This window comes from Rhopalosiphum padi, chromosome 1, assembly GCF_020882245.1.
Source record: "Rhopalosiphum padi isolate XX-2018 chromosome 1, ASM2088224v1, whole genome shotgun sequence".
Classification (NCBI taxonomy): domain Eukaryota; kingdom Metazoa; phylum Arthropoda; class Insecta; order Hemiptera; family Aphididae; genus Rhopalosiphum; species Rhopalosiphum padi.
The window spans coordinates 1,388,572-1,410,990 of NC_083597.1; the positions used below are offsets into that span (position 1 = coordinate 1,388,572).

Genomic DNA, 22,419 nt, shown 5'->3' on the forward strand with positions numbered 1-22,419 from the left:
TGGTAATAAACATCGCTATGGTTTTGAATAGTCCCGTCGAGACCTATAATAAATACGATGACTTATAAGAAAAAGAAAAATCCACAATAACGCACAAGACAATATTAAGTATTTCGGAAACAAACTATCTTTCAACGCGTGATGGAATAATTATAAATACTAATCTTAATTCGACTTCCGTTTTTTAAAAATAATATATTCATTTGAATAAATATTGTTTATAATAATAATAATAATAACAGTAAAGTAATATTAATTTATTAATATATAATAATTCAAATTTACACTTATAATTATAAATATACAAGATTCGTGTTTGCAACTCCCCTTGAAGCCTAGAGCTTGTTTTGATGGATATATATGTTTATGTGTAGTCTGCTTATATTTGTATTTATTTTTCTGAAAATAAAATAAAAATAAGAATAACATTCCGTGTAAAAAACTGCACGTTTGTTTGTCTTTGCATGATTAACTTTTGTTAGAGATTTTATTGCTTCTCAAAATGTGCATGTTTTTTGCCGAATTTTTTTCAGTAATTATTTAAACTTTAATAATATTATTACATAATTAATTAATAATTAATCTTGTCTCATTTCATTTTTCTTCTGAAATGTTAATATTATATTTCAGATTTTCGTAAATTTTTCAATATTTTTAGTTTAACTCAAAAATGTAAATTTTCTCGGAGATCTCTTTAACCAATGCATTTATATTATTTGAAATTTCTTGCTAAAAAATTCTGGCGATGTCCGTTTTTGGGAAAAAATTGTACGACATTTTACATGCAAAATTATTGACCAATTACAGTATAATATAATAAAAACAAATAATAATCGGTAAAATATGGTAAATCTATTTTTTTTTTTTTGTGTGTGTGTTTATTATTGATAATTTATAACAATAATAATATTAATAATAAAAATAAACTAGCGGGTTATCGTGAGGCATGATCATAAATAATATGTATATTATTCGTACGTTGTTACTTTAATCGTTTAATTATAATACCTTGATGATAATAATATAATAAATCCGACGGGCACCACCACTCTACTATCGCTCCATGTTTCTTTTATACATATGCTCAACGATTAAGCTATAAGATACAAAGTCATACATATATAGGTACATATTATTATCTTTGAATGTGCATAGTACCTACTGCATTATGAATACTAATTACAATGCATATTCAATGGTATTACCTGTTTTAATTGAAATCAGTAAAATCTAATTATGCATCATAAATTAGTTGCCGAACTGGGTAAAAACTGATTAGTTGGAGGAGGGGGCAGGACAATTATTTATTTACCAAAATCAAAACCATAATTTTACGATTTTATACAAGTCTAAAACTCATATTATGGCTCTGAAACAATTCATAAGTACACATATTGTTAAATAATAATTAAGTACCTACATGAATTCATTAAAAAAAGTTGCTATAACTTGTTTGTAAAAAAATAATGTAATGATAAGCCAATAATAAAAATATATGTCCAATAGTATTCACGAAATACTATTATTGGGTTATTTTTGTAATTCATAAAATTATATTATGAATGTGTAGGTACCTAATATTTATTATTTTATGACTAACTTACTCTGTTTAATATTATTTTACGTAAAAAGTAGTAAGAGTGTCCATTGTTTTTCCGTGATAACAAGTTGTTTCATAGTCTGATACCATTTTCTAAAACAGAATTGATTTTTTCAATAATTGTACTACGCACATTTTTTGTTTTTATAAATTTCTATGCACCTTTCTCATTATTTGTTTAAAATTATAAGATTTCATTCCACCAACTATTAAAATATTATGGAAAAAAAATGTAAAAGAGAAAAGCGTTGAAAAGTAAATTTGTTAAAATAGATAAACCGATATGATGGACCATTGGACCTGAATGCGTACTTTTAGCATTTAGCGAAACAGAAATTGAAAAGAAAGTATGAGATATACGGAAGATACATTACAGTTAAGGGTGCACATTATAATACTCATACAAGTGTATAACTCCTATGAACAGTAGGTACGCTGACTACATCCGTTCATGCTATTGCTTAAATTGTACTTCTTAAAAATAGACCATTTATATTTTTATAACTTTATATGATTTTAATTTAAAACGAATAGGTACCTCGTACTTAAAACTATTTACAGCTAGAATTATTATAGTATTTATAGATACTCGTGATTGCTAATCATTTATCTCAAAATTAACATTTTATGACAACTTAGATAATGTACAATTTTCTGTACTCATAATATTATATCCTATTTATTGTGTTTTCGAAATGCGACAATGATTGTTGTAAAGTGGGTACACTTACAGGCTATACTGCTGCAGCTATAATACCAATACCTTTAGACTATAACCTACATAATATATATATATATATATACATTTATAAAACATTATATATTATAATGGTATCTGGATATGTTATTAATGTTGAAGGATGACGGGAACGGTGGCAGCAGCTTGTGCCGGCGGCGAGGGGTTGAATGGATAGCAAGGGATTAGGTGCGGTGGCGGGTATATATAGGGTTATTTCGCAATGTGATGGAGCTCAGGTGCACGTTAACGGTATCGGTCGACCGGTCACAGCTTAACTTTAACTTCCCAGATGCAACCAATTTTTACAGGAATCGATTAGGAACTTCTGTTGCACGATGGTGGTGGTGGTGGTGGCAGCGGCGGCGATGGTATAATGCACCGAACATATATATATATATATATATATATATATATATATGTATATATATTCGTATTCCAAACGGTAATATAAATTAATATAGGTCGTAAAGTCAACGGATTTACGCTAATTTCACGATAGACGAAATTGGAGTAGTCATCGTTGCGAAACAGCTGTGCTGATTTATTTTTAAATATCGTATTGTGCGTTATGATACATCATATACGATGTGCCGTAGTATGTATACGAGTTGTTGTATGCATAAACGTTTATTTATGTTTCTGCGCGTGATTGAGTGGGTATAGTATGGGTCACTATAGTGTGTGTATAATATTATATATTTAGTTTTTGTAGTTTGTCTCTCGATGATTTTTATCCGCATATTATGTATTTACGTTGGAAAACTGCTGAAAGAGAGCTTATATATATATATATTTATACCATCGGTCGTGTTATCATATAAAAACACACTGGGCTACGTCAACAATAATATGTTTACCAGTGCCATTAGAAAAATAAACAAACGCCATGATCCGTGTCAAGTCCTGCGAACGACTACTAGGCACGTATCCGTTCTTATCTCTATAAATGCACTTCTCCCCGCACCACGTGGATCAACAACTCCGAACTGCTTATTCCCGTTGCCGCCAGTGCGCCACGGGAAAAATTCCTCCGTTAATTTCGGCTTCAAACTTTAGACAGGCTGACTGACAGTTATGATTACGGAGAGAAAATTGTGGTCGGAGAATCGGAGGGAAATTGGGTGAGAGAGAGAGAAAGACGAATGTGTGGGAAGAGAAATATGAGAGAGATAAAATTAACGAGTGTGAAAGAGGGGTAGAATGAGTGCGTAGAACACTTCACGTTTGAAAATTCAAAACTATATATTATTTCAAATTAAATGGTTTTGACAATATCCGAGTAATCACTATAATAATAAGTATAAAATCAAAATAAATTATTGCCATATACCACCCGAGTGCTGACTTTTACATAAATGAACTGAAGCCAAATGAAAATACAAAGACCACAAGTCTACGTATTTAATACGTATAGAAAAGAGTTTGTTTACTCTCAAAGAAAACAATAATAACGCAATACATAGTCATTTATTACACTTAACTTAATTTAAATACGAAATACTTATATAAGTATGTATACCTATACAAGTAATAAATACATTATCTAAAAACTTATATAAGTATTAATTGTTTTTATTTATTAATTAATTTAGAATTAAAATAATTATTTATATATACATACTCTTTTGCCAAAAAAAAATAAAAAATAAACATTTGTTAAGATTTTATTATGATTATGAAAATAATTATTTACTGACCTTTATTAGGTTGCCTTGATTATCAAAAAATTTGACAGCTTTCGCTCAAAATCGTTTTTCATCGTATACGCTAAAATATATCATTGATTTCAAGTTCAACACATACATTTTAGTTACAAGATAAGTATTCGACACCTATTCTACAATACACTAGGATTTTTTTAATTATATTATTAATAGGAAATACCTACTCCCTTTAAGTAAAACTAAAAGTGCATAGTTAATCTATTATTTTTATAAAGTAATCATATTTATTCTGGGGTAAACTTTAAATCATGACCGTTCGACCCTCGACCATATTTGAGGGGTGGAAATCCAAAACTTACTGTTGCCAAAATACTGATTTTTTAGGAGAAGCGATTTTCTGTATCTCCTTTTCTATAACCAATGTCAATTAACTGAAGCACTATACATGTTAAGTATAATGAGTTAAAGCAGTTTTTTAAAAAAAAAAAATTCATTTTTTAATTATAAACTCTATTTTTTTGTCATATAAAAATGTACGTATATTATACTACGTACAATATTCCAAAATGTACCTTTTCCATTAATTTAATGGAAATGGTAAGTTTTGGAAAATTTATAATGAAAATAGTTCGTTTTGGAAAACCTATTAAAATGTACTACAAAATGTGTTTTTTCTAAAATAAAAATATTATTAATTATTTTATTTTTTTTAAATTTTAACGTTTTTTATGATAATTCTAAAATAATATGCTTAATATAATATGATACTTAAATACTTAATTCCCATGTCGTATCTTCAATTTTTATAGTTAATAACTTATATGTTATTAAATTACCATAAAATAATATTGATCTTTATGTGAGTTTCTGAATAATAAGTAGATATTTAAATCAATGACTATAATTTTGGTATACATATTTAAATGGTTTTTACTTTTTTGCATCTCCTGAAAAGTATATAAAATATAGTTAATCATATTGTGATTTAGCTAATTTAATTTATTACTAATTCTTAAATAATAAATAGAATAAAAATAATAAAAATTCTTATTTAATAAGGGTATTCTTCATAACCCCACCTTCGTCATATTCAATATTATTATTTTTTACATTTTAAAAGATATCATTATACAATTCATTAGCAACCATTGGTATTTTAAAAATTTATTTAATTTAAATACATCTTCCTTCTTTACTAACTTAACATGGTTTTGTTTTGGCAGGATATCGACTTGACCGATTTTCTGAAGATTTTTAAACCTTTTTATGACACCAACTCTAGTAACTTCACCTTCATAAAATAGACAAATCATTTTGAAGACAAGGAAGTTTTTTTAAATTATTTAATAATATATTATTTTTATTAAAAACTACTCAAATATGTTTAATAATCTAGGATTATATTTTAGTTTGTTTTGGATTAACTATTTTATTTCCCTATACCTACAACACGGGCAATAGTACGTTTTGACATAACATAAAAAAAAGTACGTTTTGAAATAATTTATGGAAATAGTTCGTTTTGGTATAGTTAATGATTGGTGCCTATTCTTTTAACATGGACAATAGTACGTTTTGGCGAAAAACTGGAAAAAGTACGTTTTGATTATCTAATTTTAATTTTTTTGCATGGAAAAGGTTCGTTTTGGATCAAGCAGTCATTTTTAACAACTGATTTGACCAGGAACAGTACGTTTTGGTCTATTCTGGCAACACCAATCGATTTGTCTACGTTTTTTTATAAGAATCGATATCTAACTCGTTTTTGTCAATTTTGACAATAGTACATTTTGGATTTCCACCCCTAATTTTACGTAAAAAGAAAAAATGGTCAATAAAATACATTATTTTAAATCAAATTGAACAACTATTTGTGCTCTGCTACAATAGTACCTAATTCAACCTATAGCTTACAACTAAAATCAGTAACCTAAGTAATCTAAAATTAGGATATTATACCTATAAAACACAACATTTATGTGGACTTTAATATTGTACTGGTATCGTTTATACTGCTCATTTTCGCATCAGTTACTCTAGAATTACGACGTTCCAATTTGGATTTGTTTGTACAATTTTAGATTTCCCGGGATGGCGTCGGCAACCTCTTAGCTAACACCGGGAAAAAGGGAAGTTCATATTCGATTGGTTGGACACATTTATAGTAGACCTTCGGCCCACATGGCACGCACCTGGGTTCTGTGGCTTAACGTGTGAGCGTATATTTATAGTCACTCGAGAACTTTCTAACTGACCCAAGAGCATCTAAATATTATTAAATTAATATAAAAAAAAACGTTTTTTTTTCTAAACACATATTTGAGAATTTAACTCCGATTTTTTGTGTTTGAAACCTTAATAAAAAATGTAATATGTCTTGAGAAATTAAAAAATTCAAGTTTAGCAAATAAGTTATTTAATAGACATTATAATATGAACAAAATCTCTTATAATGTAAATTAACCAGAAAAAAAATAGAAAAGTTTAAACAAACGAGTACCTACATTTCCAACGAGTTTGAAAACTCGAATGCCGTTTTTGAATTTTTGATGTTTTTCAAGAAGTCGTTTACGAAACCTAAAATATTATATTTCAAGTCGACATGCGTGTCGAAAGACGTATATAAAATTATAATATATATTGTATAATGTGGATAATATAATATACAGGATGATCTATTAACATAAGACACTCATTATTTCAAAAACCCTAAACGTTTTTGAAAATCTTTCTTTTACATAATTTTAAGTCGTTATAAAATAATAATTTTGAAAAAAATATTATATGTTTTACTTGTTTTTTTTTTGTATAGTTATCATTTCTTAAGGTTTTACTCTTTTAAATGATAACATACGTTTTCATATTTCAAAACAGAGTATTTAGAATACTTACTTCAATTTGTAAAGTCAAATTTTTGAATTTAATTAATTTAAACGATAATGATAAAACATAGTAAAACGTATTTTTTAGAAAATTGTTTTTTACTGAATTAAAATTATATTAAGAAAATATTTTCAAAAACATTAATAGTTTTTAAAGTAATGAGTATATTACGTTAAATGGATCGCCAAGTAAATTATGTATTTATGTATGTGATTAGCGTGGGTTAAAAGTTTAAGGTATTTTCGGTCGGCGGTCGGAAGTGAAAATTAGGAGTGTCGAGAGTTGTTTGTCGAATAATTTTAATGCGCGCTCACACAAACACCTGTGCACTACGCGATATGAATAAGGATTTCTATAGTGAGTACGTTTTCCGTAGATGCAATGTGTTATGCAGTAGATAAACATCGGCGAACAAAAATAAAAATAATAATCAGACATTTTTATAGCCCACACCTGCAGCAGTGCAGCTTCTATATACAACTATATGAATTCAAATTCAACACATCCATTTTAGGACGGAACATGGGACTGTACTTAGAAATTTGTCACCTATGTGTGTTTAATGTAATCATTTATACAGTCCATAAACATCACTATCGCAGTATTTTTTCATCCTCGGATCTCAGACGGAGATTTTAATGATAAATTAATAAATTAATGTAATTTAATAATCAAAAGCCTTTTTTTTATAAATATTCATAAGACAATAGAAATGTTCCATGTAGTTTTTTAAGGAATATTCACCAAATCATTATAATATATTCCCGATAAAATTACGTTAATTATATGTTTGTAACATTAACTTTTAACCATAAATTTTTTTAAACTATTTTTGTGTGTGTGGCGTGTGTAATGTGTATGTACGTTATGATCCATAGACAAATCTATTGCAATCGTGGTTCTAAAATTTAGTACATAGGCAATCCTATATCCTAGGAGCTAGGTGCACACCTTGAAGCAATTTTTAAATTTCGTACATTAAAAACGTGCTCACACAAACATAGCTCACGAAAAACAAATTTTTTTTTTAATAGGGTTGTCAACGGTTACTTAGAATAAAATTCCTATATTATAGTTACATTTTTAACGGATTTTAAAACAGGATAAATCAATGTCTCTATCTAATTTCTCACGTGCGACACCGTGTAAGATAAGTTAATGGTATAGGTCAGCGGTTCTTAACATGTGGTCCGCGATACTCATATTGGGGGTCCACGGCAGCTTTAAGAATATTAAAAATAAAATAATTTATATTACAGTTTTATGAAAAATTAAGTTTAATAAAAATAATTATAATTGTGTATGTTTTGGTATGTCTACTTCTATAATTTGTAATATAAAATAATTATTATAATTTTGGTTATGATAACATCAGATGTTTCGTATAAAAAAGGTATTCGACAAAAAATTGGTAGGGGGTCCTTGTTCTACAATAGGTTAAGAACCGCTGGTGTAGGTACTTCATAATTATCATGGTAATATAATTTTGAATTCACTTACAAAAGGTATTTTACCTAGATAGTTATATTACACATATATGATTTATTTTTGGTACCTTTATACATGTATTATATTATAATACTGTTGTTTGTTACCTATCATACACAATTATTTAAATGACGGAAGAAAACGTCGCGTATTGCGCCAGAAACGAACCGCAGGAACGCTCGCGTACTTGCAGCTCGAGCTCGAGGCCCCGAAAACTTCTTCGGGGCGAATATACATGTCACCCCCACCCACGTACTGACGTATTTTCCTTTACCACACGCCCGCGCGAAACCCACGTCACAACTGCCACCGCCACCTCCTGCAACACTACCTCCACCACCACCGCCGCCGATGAACCGCGTTCCCGTTGCCGACGCTCGGCGGCAGCTAGCGGCACATCAACCGCAGGAGTTGCAGCCAAAACTAATAACTCGCAGAAACGATGGCGACGGCGGTGTGGCGGTGTGTTTATGTGTATGACACAACAGAATTTCGCTAATGGACGTGTCACGAACACTCGGACACGTACTGGGCGGGCAAAGCCGGCGTGGCTTTTGGTAGATGTACATATATATAATATATTATACACACACACACACATATATATATATATATATTTATATATATGATATATATAACCGATGACGAGCGGCGGCTTTTGTGCTTTTTAAAAAAAAACGGTTATATGTACCTACGAATAATACGTATATAATGGTATATACATCTGTATTTTATATACTATTATAATACTACGCTTATAAATTTATATTTATATAATACATATTATGCTTAAATTTATACAATAGTTAGTGCGTGTACACGAGTTTGGAAAGTTTTAAATATTAATATTATAACGCATAAATATACCTATTATGTATATTAGTGATCAGACTCAAAGATTTTATTTTTTATCAATTCCTTTTCATATTTAGGTAAATCAAAAATCAAATCCAAAGATGCGGGCTTCTCGTCGACGTCCACTAGCGATTCATCGGGCGAACACTTGCTGAGCCCCACGCACCCGTTACCAACGCGAATCGACGTTGAATCTGAAAGTACGTATTGAATTTTATGCGATAATGATAAATTATTATTGTAATTTGCATCGCCGATCTAACCTAATAACAGTAATGGATATATTATATTTTGTATGCTAATATATTATTATACTCTGTGATACCAATAATTCAGTTATATCCATAGGCACACATTGCATTAATTTATTCAATTGATTTTTGTGTTTTTTGTTTTATAATTTTATTACTTAAAAGTAATTTGTTTTACAATTTTTAAACGTGTTTAAATGCCAACTATACTTTCAAAAATTATTTTTTGAAGCATTTTTTTCTTCTGGTAATCTTTGTATAAATATTAAACAAACAGGTTTTTTACATATAAATTATATAATAATATTTGAAGCAAGACTCGTGTACCAACTTTATTGGTTATTCTTTACCAGTTTACACCTCTTAGTTAAACCTAAAATGCATTTATTAAGGTGTATTATCTTTTTAGATACATTTAATTTAGATATTGGTTCTTTAATCATTTAAATAATGTATAATAAACAATATGTGTACAGCTATACAAGAAAAAAGTTAAAAATTAGAATTTTTTTTTAATATAAATGGAGTTATCTTTACACACACATCCGGTAAATTTATAACACTAACTCTAATACTCTATACTACACTATAATTTCATATTATAGCGTTATTGTATGTACCTTTTAATGGATGTTCTTAATTTATTATGTAAATACTATTAACCCTTATGACGTGACTTTTTGTACTATGACAAGTGTGGGCCGTCGGCCATGATGTAATTATTTATCTCAATCTATGTTTAATCTGCCATAAATTGTTTTTTGAGGTCCCCACAGTTCACATTAACGTAGGTTTCTCCTCATTACATGACTATCATATACTAATACAAAAATGAAACTAACGTGATCTAATAAATATTAGTATGTTAATTGAGATGTACACTAATCGGGTTGCTAATGTACAAATGCATAAGTGTAGTAGTCAAGAAAATATGTATTATATTATACTAAATTATGCTAGATATAATATATTTTTCTAATTGCCGAGTCTAACTTAGTAGGAATGAATTAAAAACCATAAACCATAAGGTCAATATATTATTTATTATAGTAAACGTTTACTTCTATTGTCGATATAGGTTCGAGTCCACCGTCTGATACGTTCAGGAATCACTCTAAACTCAAAAGGTTTCTTACTACACTGGTGCAATTCAGTGGACAGATATCGCCGCAGACTAGTGAGCGAGTTAAGGGTCAGATCTTTACCCTTGTGGTAAGTACTCAAACGATTTACATTTCCCGTTTTCTTATGAATTTAATTTAATTTATAAAATAATCCAAGAAGATTTAAAAAGTATTATACTCCGATATTTAATTACTATTATATTTAGACTTCTTAAGTTGCATAATCATAATTTATTATATTCTTAGAATGATTAGATATTTATATGTTGTTTTTAATTATTGATGTCTTATATTTTGCTGTATATAACTTTGATAAAATAAAAATATATTATATTTAAAAATTACACATCTATATGATATTAATGTTTTATTATAATAACTAAGTTATTCATATTATTAGTAAAAAATAATAACATAGAAATAGGGCAGAAAATTAATACAATTCATAACTTATTTGTATTTCTTAAAAATACGAAACTCAAAGCACTTAGATCTATAGATAAACCGGTATTCGCTTAATTATTTAATGTAATCAAAATATAATTTGTAATATATTTATTCTGTCGTTTATTTTTACAGAATAATTTGATAAGTGTTGAAGAATTTCATCATAATATACAAGAAATGACAAATTTCCCATTACGACCATTTGTACTGCCGTTTTTAAGGACTCACTTACCTTCACTACAACGTGATCTGTTGTTAATGGCTCGCAACAATAAACAGGTAAAGAACATTGTAATTATATTAAGTAAATATTAAAACCAAATAAATAGTAATAATTATAAATCAAAATAATTATAATAAGTCATATTTTTATAAATGGAAGAAATGAACAAAATAATACAAAAATAACAAAATATCTTTTTCTAGTGTTAATAAATTATTATATAATGTATACTTAAGGCTTTCTTTAAAAACGATTCAATGTTAAATAACTTAACATGATCAGAGCAGTTATTTTTATTTTTTAAATTTATTTAGGGATTATGTTTAATTATAGCGAATTTATTTGTCCAATGATAAACAACATTTGATGATATTTTATTTATCATTTTAATATTGATAGAAGAAATCGCAGTTTAAAGTAATACAAGTTTAAATGAATTGTCTGGAAACTTTTTTCTTATTTTAAAACTTTAACTGTTAGATTTTATTTTCACTAATAAGAAAAAACCAAATTGTGTTTCTCTGTTTTGTTCAAATTGTTTATCTATGTTTTCAAGTTCTGAGAATACTGCTAAATCATTTGGTAAATAACTTAAACATGCCGGGACGTTTAAGCAAAATTGCTAATCACGGTGACAAAGGTTTATGCTTTCATAATGTGTAAGCCGTCTGTCACAGTTTTTGAAAGTTGCCGGCGGCTGATAGTTACATATAGGTAAAACGAATATCGGAGTTGATAATTTAAAAAGGAATAATTGTTACTTTACTCGTATATATTATACTTTTCCATATGAACTTGTATGAGTATACCCGATGTATAATATATTTCCCGATGTGATATACCTCATACAGCTAAAGATATATTCCAAAATATTAATGAATGATAACTATATTGCATTATTATGCCTTTTAAAATATATCAACTTTTGATTTCAAAATCAAAATTGTTATAACAATATGAATAATTTTAAATATATTTCTTCACGTCGAGATAATTTATGTGATATATAATAATAATGTATAAAAAAGTATTGTATGAACTCGTTATATGAATAAAAAAATTTAAGTATAATATTATAGTCCAAACTAACAATATTTTGATAGTTCAATAATTGCACATTATTATTAACTATATATTTAAATATTCAACGTTTTGAGAAATAAATTGTAAACAACTTCTCTTAAACTTATTTCACTTTATTTAAAAAATTGGTTTAATTTTATACTTCATAATAATATAATATATTATCCGGGAAACATTAAATTATTTAATTAAGATATAGAGAGCAATATAGTAATCATCTAGTGGACTTCACGGAAGAGTCTCGTAAATGACATTTTCGATTTCGTGACGGTTTGAGCTGACGAAAATTGCTGTCGTTTTTATGGCGGTTTTATATTATTATTATTATTATTATAAAGACAAGCGATAGCCAAAACCGTGAGAGGGTACGAAAAAAAAGAAGAAATACCGTCAAAAATGAACCTCTAATGTGTAGTTGTGTCTCGTCCATTACCGACTTCGCATATGTTGCAGCAACAGCCGTTGTTCGAGCTACTTCTAATGAATTTCGTCCAAACGGTCAGTGACTTTGCAAGGGAAGTGGGTGCACATGTTCCACGTGCGTCGCTTAAATGACTCCGTAAGCGCAAGCGCAATCCTTGTCGTCGTCGTCGGTGCTTAAAACCGTATGCAATTTTCATGTTCGCGAGGGCGTAAACGAGGTCACTATTTGTAGTTATTTGTAGTTAGGGGGAAATTATTATAGTTTTTTTTTCGTCAACGCGAGGTCAACATTTTTTGTGTTTTCTTGTTCGATTTTTCATTGTATTCGTGCATGATTGTTATATACCTATCACGCGTATTATTGTATAGTAAACTAACGTAGAAATATTAATTTTTTCGAAACCCGGGTTTTGGTGGTTTTGTACATTTATAACGCCACCGTATAATATTGTATCACGCCAAAATACGTTAAATCATAAAAACGTCGAGTGCATTCAGGATATAATTTTGAAGTAACAACATAACCTAACCGCCTTAACATTATTTTTATTATAATTAACATTTTGAAACAGATCCCATTCGTTTTGTTTTCATTTGGCATGATATAAGCATAATAAAAGTGCGTTGATAAAGTAAATTAGGTTTCTTAACTTTAAGTAGGTTTTAGAAAATAACAAATGTTTAAATACTTAGATTATTTCTATCATTTAAGGAACGCCTTAAGTGTCAATTTCTTTTTTCTGTAATTGTTAAGCAGATTATTTTATTGAAAATGTTGATGTATCTAAAGTAAAACTTGAACGAGTGCATAGTTTCTAATTTATTAAAATCTATATTATACTAATGATAATAATCCTTAAGAAGTCCTTTACAAAATCGAAATTATATTATACAATTTTTATAAATTATTAGATGTTAATAGATTAATATTAATAAGTATTTATACTATAATTTTCAATGCCTATAACTAAACTTATCAGTAACATCTTACAAATATAATAAATTCATTTTCACGAAATTCGTGAAAACGTAATAACTTGTAGACATGAAGCGAAAACAAAATTTTCTAATTAATTGTTGCAGACATTAAGCCAGTACCTGAAACAGCACGAGAACGCGTATTTAGACCGAGATTCGCAGGCTACCGAACCGTCAGAGATCTTTCACCAAGTGGAGCGAGTCCCTCCGCCGTCTCCAATGCCACGCGAGAACAACAACACCAATGGAAACAACAACAACAGCAACAGCAGCAGCAACAACAACGGCATTATCGGAAACGGCCATAAGCGACCGTACCCGTTGGCCGACAGCTACTACGAGACCGGTGGTTACGCGGCCGACCTGGAGTACCAGCAGCCGTGCGTTAAGCGGCCGAACCTCGGCTATGCCATACCGTTCATGTACCATCATCCGCACCTTCATCCGCAGGAACCACCACCGCCGCCACCATTGCCACCACCTCCATCGCATCCGTATAACATACTACCATTACTGCACATACGCGAAGCGGAAGACCATAAAGGTCACGTGGAGGATGAATGGAAGAACATACATGTGGTAAGTACATTCGGTGTAAGTTCCATTACATCTTAGTATATGCTTACCAACAGAGTTCTCGCCTTTCTTCCACGAAGATATCTCAGTTTAAATCCAAATAAAATATGGTTACACACTAATTATCAATTAATTAAATACATTTTGTTCATCACAAAAAAATACTATTATATATAAGTTACTACCTTAAAACCATTAAAATCATTATTGTAATATATAAAATTCTAAAAAATAAAAAATAAAAACAAAATTATTTATAAGTATCAAGAAAAAATAATGTAAACACTGAGGATTTGTAGTTTGGAGTTGAAATCAACTTGCATCCACGCTAAAATTTAGCAATAAAATAAAAACACAAAATATTAAAAGAGTATTTAGAAAAATATAAACTAAGCAGAGTTACGAATAAATTATTTTTACAAATTTGGTTATTAGTATTTTACTTAGATATACTTTAGATATTTCTGTTTAGTGTCAGTCCAAAACAATAATATTTAAACACTTCTTCAATATTATGTTAGCACTTGTGGACTGTGGTTATTTCAAAATAAGAACTAAAGAGTTTCAATGTAGTTATATAAAGTTACTGTGAAAACCTATAGTTTCAAACTTTATTGAACAATATATCGTGTAAACGAGTTTCGATAATATACAAACGCAATAGCAAATTCACATCTACGAGCATTGTCGTATCGGCTGTAGAGTATATATACATATCATACTGAATGATTCACCAAGTATACTCGCCCCCATTTTTAAAGACCTTATTGTAAAATTCTTGAAATTTTTCCGTACTTATTAAGTATTAATAAAAAAAATACATTCCTGCAAATTATAGAACTTCAGAATGCGTTTTGTTTCATATCAATTGACTTTGCAATCTTTTTAATGTCATATATATTATTATAAATTTTATTTAATACAATAACGTATGCCGAATTATGTAGATGTTGAACTGTATACTAAGTATGGTGGAAAAGACAAAAAAAGCGTTGGGCATACTCCAGGAGCGGGGCATGACTGAGACGAGTTTTCCGGACTGGAACAGAAAGAAGTCGACGGAAGAAATTTTAGCGCAGACAGTACGACATACGGAAGAAAGGATCGAAATCATCAAAAAGAAAGCTGGTAAGAATTATTTTTAAACTCACGAAAAGAGAATTTTCGTTTTCATTCCGTGACGATGGTGTTTGCTTTACGTTCATTTAATAATAAGTATTATTATTTAAGAAATATTGTATTATAGTGTCGTTTATTAATTGTCACGTTTTCATTTTCTGTTATTTATTGATTTATGTACTATATTAAATAAATAAGAACCCAGTCAAATCACACTTGTAAATAATTGGATCTTAAATATTCGTTTTCTCGAGAACACGAAATGAGTTATAGAATGTATTGAAAAATAATAAATATGTTATTTATATTTTTGTAGATGCCTACTTTTACTACCTATACTTGATGTTTCACTATTTTTAATTAAAGTTGCATTTTGAAACATTTTTTTAAACGACGAATTTTCTTCTATTATATGCGATGTTACATAATACTATTAAAATGATAATATAAACACATCAAATCGGTAGTTTAAAATTTAAAATAAATATAATTAACTAACATAAAATTCATGTAAATATAATCAACGTTTAAAAATAATTTTAATATTTTATTACATAATATAAATTTCGAAAATGGTAATTCAATGTTGTTCTCTATACTCGGTTACTTGTATTCCAAATTTATTTATTGATGATAAATGATAATTATAGACATAAAGAGTGAAAGAAAAATAAAACGGAGAGAGGTTAGAGAGCTGAGAGTTTTGCCGAGTTAATCGAGTATTTGATTTTATTGTCTATATAGGACATAGGTGTTGTATTGTGTAAGCAATATGGGTTTGATGGTGAGTGCTGTTCCACAACTGGTGCACGGTAGACGTTAGCTTCTCTTTTACCATTAGGTATCGAAGCATTGGCCAAACGATAGCTTACGTTGCGTATATCGATTTGTTATTTGTTACTTTGTTGTAAAACATTATTATTAACATAATATTTTGAATATAACCCGACACGCGTTTTATACATAAATAATTTTAAAAAAATGTATTATCTTATAAATTAAATATTATAAATTACTAAAGAAAATAATTTTATATCGATTATTATAATAGATCCATAAATAAATCAATGTTCTTTGAATAATTATTTTATATATTATAACTATTTTTATTATTTATAACAACCGATAATATTTCATAATGATAAATACGTGTTAAACTCATCATACCTTATAAGTTTATTATGTAAATATAAAATAAATATATATATTTCGTTTTTTTTGTCAAATAAAATAAAAAATAACTACCAAGTTAATGTTTATTATATAAATTATAAATTTTGTAAATATAAAAACTATTGGTACGTAGAATAATTTATATAATAATATAATTGTACCTAAATAATAATATAGTGTTAAAATAAAGTTGACATACAGTTAATATAGTAAAATGTTTATGTCAATTTGTGTATAAATTATTCATTTATTTTATTTTATTATAGTTGTTTTAATATGAAAAACAGCTTAATATGTTATTATGGTTAATAATATTAAAACATATACACTCATCAAGCACAGTATAAAAACGATATTGATACGTGTAAAACAAACAACAATTTAACCTACATAGAATTATATTTATAGGTTTAAATTCGAATACACATAATAGAATTTACAAATAAATCAATAAAAAAAATTGTTGTAATTCATTTGGTTAAATGCATATAACACGTATGCACAATTGCTAGTTTTTGGTGTTGTTATAAGAAAAACATAATAAGTTCGAATTGCCATCAATCGAATGTTGTTGTTCACCTTAGAACTTTTATTCGTTGACACGTTTTGCTTAATTTTACTTATCCCGTATCCGATATAATATTTTGTTATTTATTATTTGCTAGGCTCAAAGCCATCAATTATGTAGTGTTGATTATAAAATGAATACTTCATTTATTATTAAAATACTATTTTGACTTTCGATACAATAATTTAGTTAAACTAGTTTAGTAAAACTTCAAAATTATTTAAATATTTTTGTGAGACTTCTTTATATAAATTTTAATTTTATACATATAACATGTACTTATTCTTTATTATGATTTAAAAAATGTAACTATGCATTTTCGATATTTATAATTACTTTACAAGCAATTAATTAGGAATTATATTATATATAATATATATATATATATATATATATATATAAATTTCAAGCTTTTTATTATTTTCAGACAAAAATTGAATAGTATATAAATAAAAAAAATAACCAAAAATAGAAAAGATATTTTAAAATATCTATAATTAGAACAAAAAGAGTCTTTAAGAGTACCTTAAGTATTAAATTCGATTTTTTACTAGAGATTATACCCTCAAAATGGAAAATTCAAGCATTTTTACTAATCCATAAGATGACGAATAACACAAAATAAAATATATAAATAAAAAAACACACATATTTGTAAGACCAACTGTATTGGACCAATACATTTATCGCTCAACTCAGAATCTGAGATACAGTTTTGACATGAAACAATATAATTTGGAGGTATAATACGTATTAATTCTTACGTAAAATGTTATGATTAAAAACTTAATTATTCACATATTATTATAGAAATATTGTAAGAACATCATTCGTTTTCTATATTGCTTAACAAACGTACAAATTATTCATTAAATTACATTTTATATTCTACTATATAACCAATATTGATTCCATTTATACAAAGATTTGAAGAATATTAAAAACATCATTACTCAAGGTAAACGTTTATTTGTACTTTGTACCGCATGGAATTCAGAAAAATATTTGTATGCCTACATTATTAATTATTATTATTCACGTGTATGTGTTTATAAGTTTCACAATAATAATTATCAATTTTATCAATATTTTTTTTAATTGATTGTTTTACTAACATTTTTCATATTATTTTTATGAGCGAAATTATTGTTATTTATTCAAGTAGCCTACATTTACATTATATACATATTATATACGTGTAATGAATCCACGTAAAAACGCTACAAGTTTATCGGTCAAAACTACAAATAATTGACATCCACCAACCGCCATTGACTTTACTAAAAATGACTCATTAACTTTATGAAATGGATAAAAAAAAATACCAACATTTGCATTTTATAAGTCATTAAGAAAAAAATCAATATTCATTTGAATTACAGTATGCGTACGCGTCGTCGTAGAAATTACCTTTGTGTTGGATAAATGAAATTCACATATTTTAATATCTACTTAATTTAACAATTTATGTGACGTTATGGTTATTTTTTTTTTCGTTTTATTTTTCAGAGGATTCGATGAATGAGATACGACATCAGGCTATGATAGAGTTGCAAAAGCTCGTGTTGGCCGCCGAAAACAAAATGATCGAATTGGTGGCTACGGAGAGAACGAAAATGAGCAATAACTGCCGGAATTCAAGCACAGCCAGTCTACAGATATCGCCATCGCTGATTTCGCAATATAACGTAAGTCAAATGATGGTCACGTGAGATTTTTCAAAATTCAGTGAAACCATGTGGAAGTATGAGTTTAGACTTCAGATGGCATACGATAATGCACTTAAAATAATATTGTTTATCGCCTGAATGACGTACACCCCATTTTTGTTTCTGTAAGACTAAAATGTATGAATTATATTACTATTTCACGAAAAGCATAATGATACACTCATAATAGTCTTCACATAAAACATTTTTCGAAGAAAATATTTATCCATGGTGATTGTTGAAGACAAGTAAATCAAAATTTATTGGTAATATCTCACCACCAGAAACCACTCATGTATCACTATTCACTATCATTTTGATAATATTTCATTCATCTTATTCCAAAGATATCTATATATATTAGCTGATTATAAAGTCAGATAATATGTCATATACGTATGCACAACACTTTATACTATTACTATGCTAACCTTACCAAATTATTAGGATTGAAATTTTTCGTCAATCGTCACTCATAAGTCATAACATTTAGACTTTCGATATTGTGTCTTATCGGGTTTATTAAGCGTATCAAACTTTTATCGCGGACAATAAACCTACATATTATACTCACTGCGGTCTATATATAGATATTTATTTTAATTGATGTGCTCGAAAAGTGTGATTATAAAACGAAAACTGTCTTAAAAAACGAATCTTTTTACCTTACCAACACCAACTGTGTACACTGTGTATATAACAATAATAATAATAAATAGTGTTCGCTACCTACTTGGGTATATAAAGGTACGTGTTTGGTACACATAAATGTTACGCTGCAGCTGTGTACTATGCGGCGTGCGTATTTGACAAACGTTTGAACAAATAAACAATCAACAACGAAACTTACGAAACTCGTGGTGTATAACATACATTAGGTTAGGTTATACAAAAAAATATGATTGCAAGTTTTCTTCGAATTTTAATTTGTTTTTGAAATCATTTTAACCGTGATTCTAAAATTTTTAAATATACTTGAAAAATATAGTATTTTAATTTTTTTAATACTTTTTATGTTACTTACATTGTGTTTCGTGACGATACATACTTCTGTTTTTAAAATGATACCCCTCCCCCGCTTTTTATGTAAATTAGTTAGTGGATCATTTATTTAATGATTATTGTATTTAATTCGAAAAACGAACAAATAGTTTTTTAGCTAGGTTTTGTAATATGTATAATGTATATGTTATTACTAAAATTTATATATTAAAGATAATAATTCTTAACAATTTTAAGTAAATGTAATATCGAATCTAGTATTTATTATATCTATATAATGTATAATTTAATAAATTATAAATATTAATAAATTAGTATAAAATATGAATCACTAAAATTTTCAAATCACCTTTGCCCCATATAGATCTTTCAAACTCTTTATCGTGGTCGTGGACCTATTTTCCTTAAAAAATTAAATCGTTAAAAAACTTCTCGTTCAAACGTTTTAAAAAAAACATTCATTAAAATATTTACAGTTAAAAATTATTTACACTAACCTAACCTAAAGAAGGTTCTCATTTAAAAACAGAAGTTTATATCTTTCAAAAATACTCACAACGAATCTCAAGAATTTGAAATAATGATCTTGAGTATATTTAAAAATTCCAAAAATTATATTTTGAATGACTGCACTATTGAAGAATAAAAAGGGGATAAGCATACTTGAAATACCGTGAGATGCCATGAATCACTCTGTATAATATACCAGACAAGACTTCAACCCTCTAATAAATTTCTATTGCATATACCGTTTCAAAATATTATTGTAATACTGTGCAGATCTCCGTTACACATGCCGTGCACCATATATGTATATATTTGTTTATGTGTGTGTGTGTGTGTGTGTGTGTATGTGTGTAAGTATTTATCCTACCGCATTGTTACCATCTGGTCCGCAGTCGCACGCGCAGACTCCTCTCAATCTTTCAATATACAGGGCGTGTTGCTGCGTGTTTCTAGTTTTATCGCAACATAAACTATATAGCTTAACACATGGGAAAACGGAATAGCTCATTGCATCATTCTGTACATATCTACACATACACATACACACACACGTATATCATACGTACACTCGTAATATTATAATGTAATGTATGTGACGGATGACGGTGCGAGTAAACGCAAACCGCTGGCTGCTACGCTGGCCGACACACTGCATATGGAACCCTAAAATAAACTTTTTATCATTATTATTATTTCTTTTTATTTCTGTTTGTTGTAATATGCAATAAAATCGGTGATATCAGTTACGATGTATTATAGGTGTACACCAAATGAGTTTTATTAAAACGATTCATAACAGCAGATTGTATCATACGTATACTATCTTATATTTTGTTACATTACTTGCGTAGTTGCGTGTGTGTAATACTACGCATCGTACTAGTAAGTTACATGATTTATTGCAAGACGTAATAATATATTACAATTGATATGTATAGTTACTTCAGTTATGTAGGATTGGAGTGTATACACTTAGAACGGAAAGAAAGATATCAATGAATTTCACGATTAGCTGATTCGCCGGTCAGTTCTGATTTGATTAAAACACGTTTTGAATGATTCAGATTAGCTTATTGAGCAAATGCAGTAAAAACTAATGTCAACAATCAATTTAAGCAGATCTCCAAATATATAACCGATACAACTGATTTAACAAAAAAACCAAGTTATATACTTTGATCAATTTAATTATTACGGGCTCAAATACAATAAATACGAAAATACTAAATATGCATAAAGCTCAATATGTTCAAAAACATGCAAAATAAAAATAGTACCATTTTCATTCAGAATAATATAAATTGTGGACATTACTCACTAAAACTCCATTTGGACAAATCAAAAAAAACATGCTGTGCAATGTGCATACATATATATCTTAACTCTGAATATAATGTTTCATCAAAACCTTTCAAGCAATATAGACGTGAGTTTTCCCATTATTACGCAAAATAATGATGATTATAAAATCATTACCAAAGCTAATTTGTATAGGTTTTTAGCTAGTTATAATAGTAATATTTTTGAACAACCATAACAACCTAACTTTTTTTGTGAATAATATATTATGTGCAACGTTATCTCTTACGAAGACACAACATATATTTATTGCATTTCGACTGTGTGAATCGTGTGACCTACGTTAGTGCTGCAGCGATTGACCGTATATAAATCTCTCAATAAAAAAACGTACACTATAATACTGTTATAAAATAATATACCAGACGATTTTTTTTATCAATTTATCAATTAATAATAAAAAACTATTAACGCTTTTAAGAATATTTCTTTTGAATAGTTTTAAATAATAAAAACATTTTTTTTTTAATTTTATATTTTATATCTATAATATTTTTTAATTTTTGTACTTTTTGTGCAATAATTTAAAAATGCATACATTTAAAAGTAAATATCCTTAAAAAGTGTATAACAATAAAAATATATTATTTTTTTATTACTTTAATAATGTATTGTCTCATTATTAACGAAGTATGTTAGTTTTTATAA

At 28.0% G+C, this 22,419-nt stretch overlaps 1 protein-coding gene across 1 annotated transcript in view; it reads left to right on the forward strand.

The window, feature by feature from the left end:
• The window catches only part of LOC132919900 (protein CBFA2T1), a 44,777-nt gene that overhangs the window by 16,493 nt on the left and 5,865 nt on the right, over positions 1-22,419 (forward strand). Inside the window, exons 3-8 of the mRNA XM_060981819.1 lie at positions 9,307-9,429; positions 10,559-10,692; positions 11,184-11,330; positions 13,864-14,337; positions 15,282-15,462; positions 18,704-18,882. Coding sequence (XP_060837802.1) covers positions 9,307-9,429; positions 10,559-10,692; positions 11,184-11,330; positions 13,864-14,337; positions 15,282-15,462; positions 18,704-18,882 — 1,238 coding nt within the window. The remainder of the gene's footprint in view (positions 1-9,306; positions 9,430-10,558; positions 10,693-11,183; positions 11,331-13,863; positions 14,338-15,281; positions 15,463-18,703; positions 18,883-22,419) is intronic.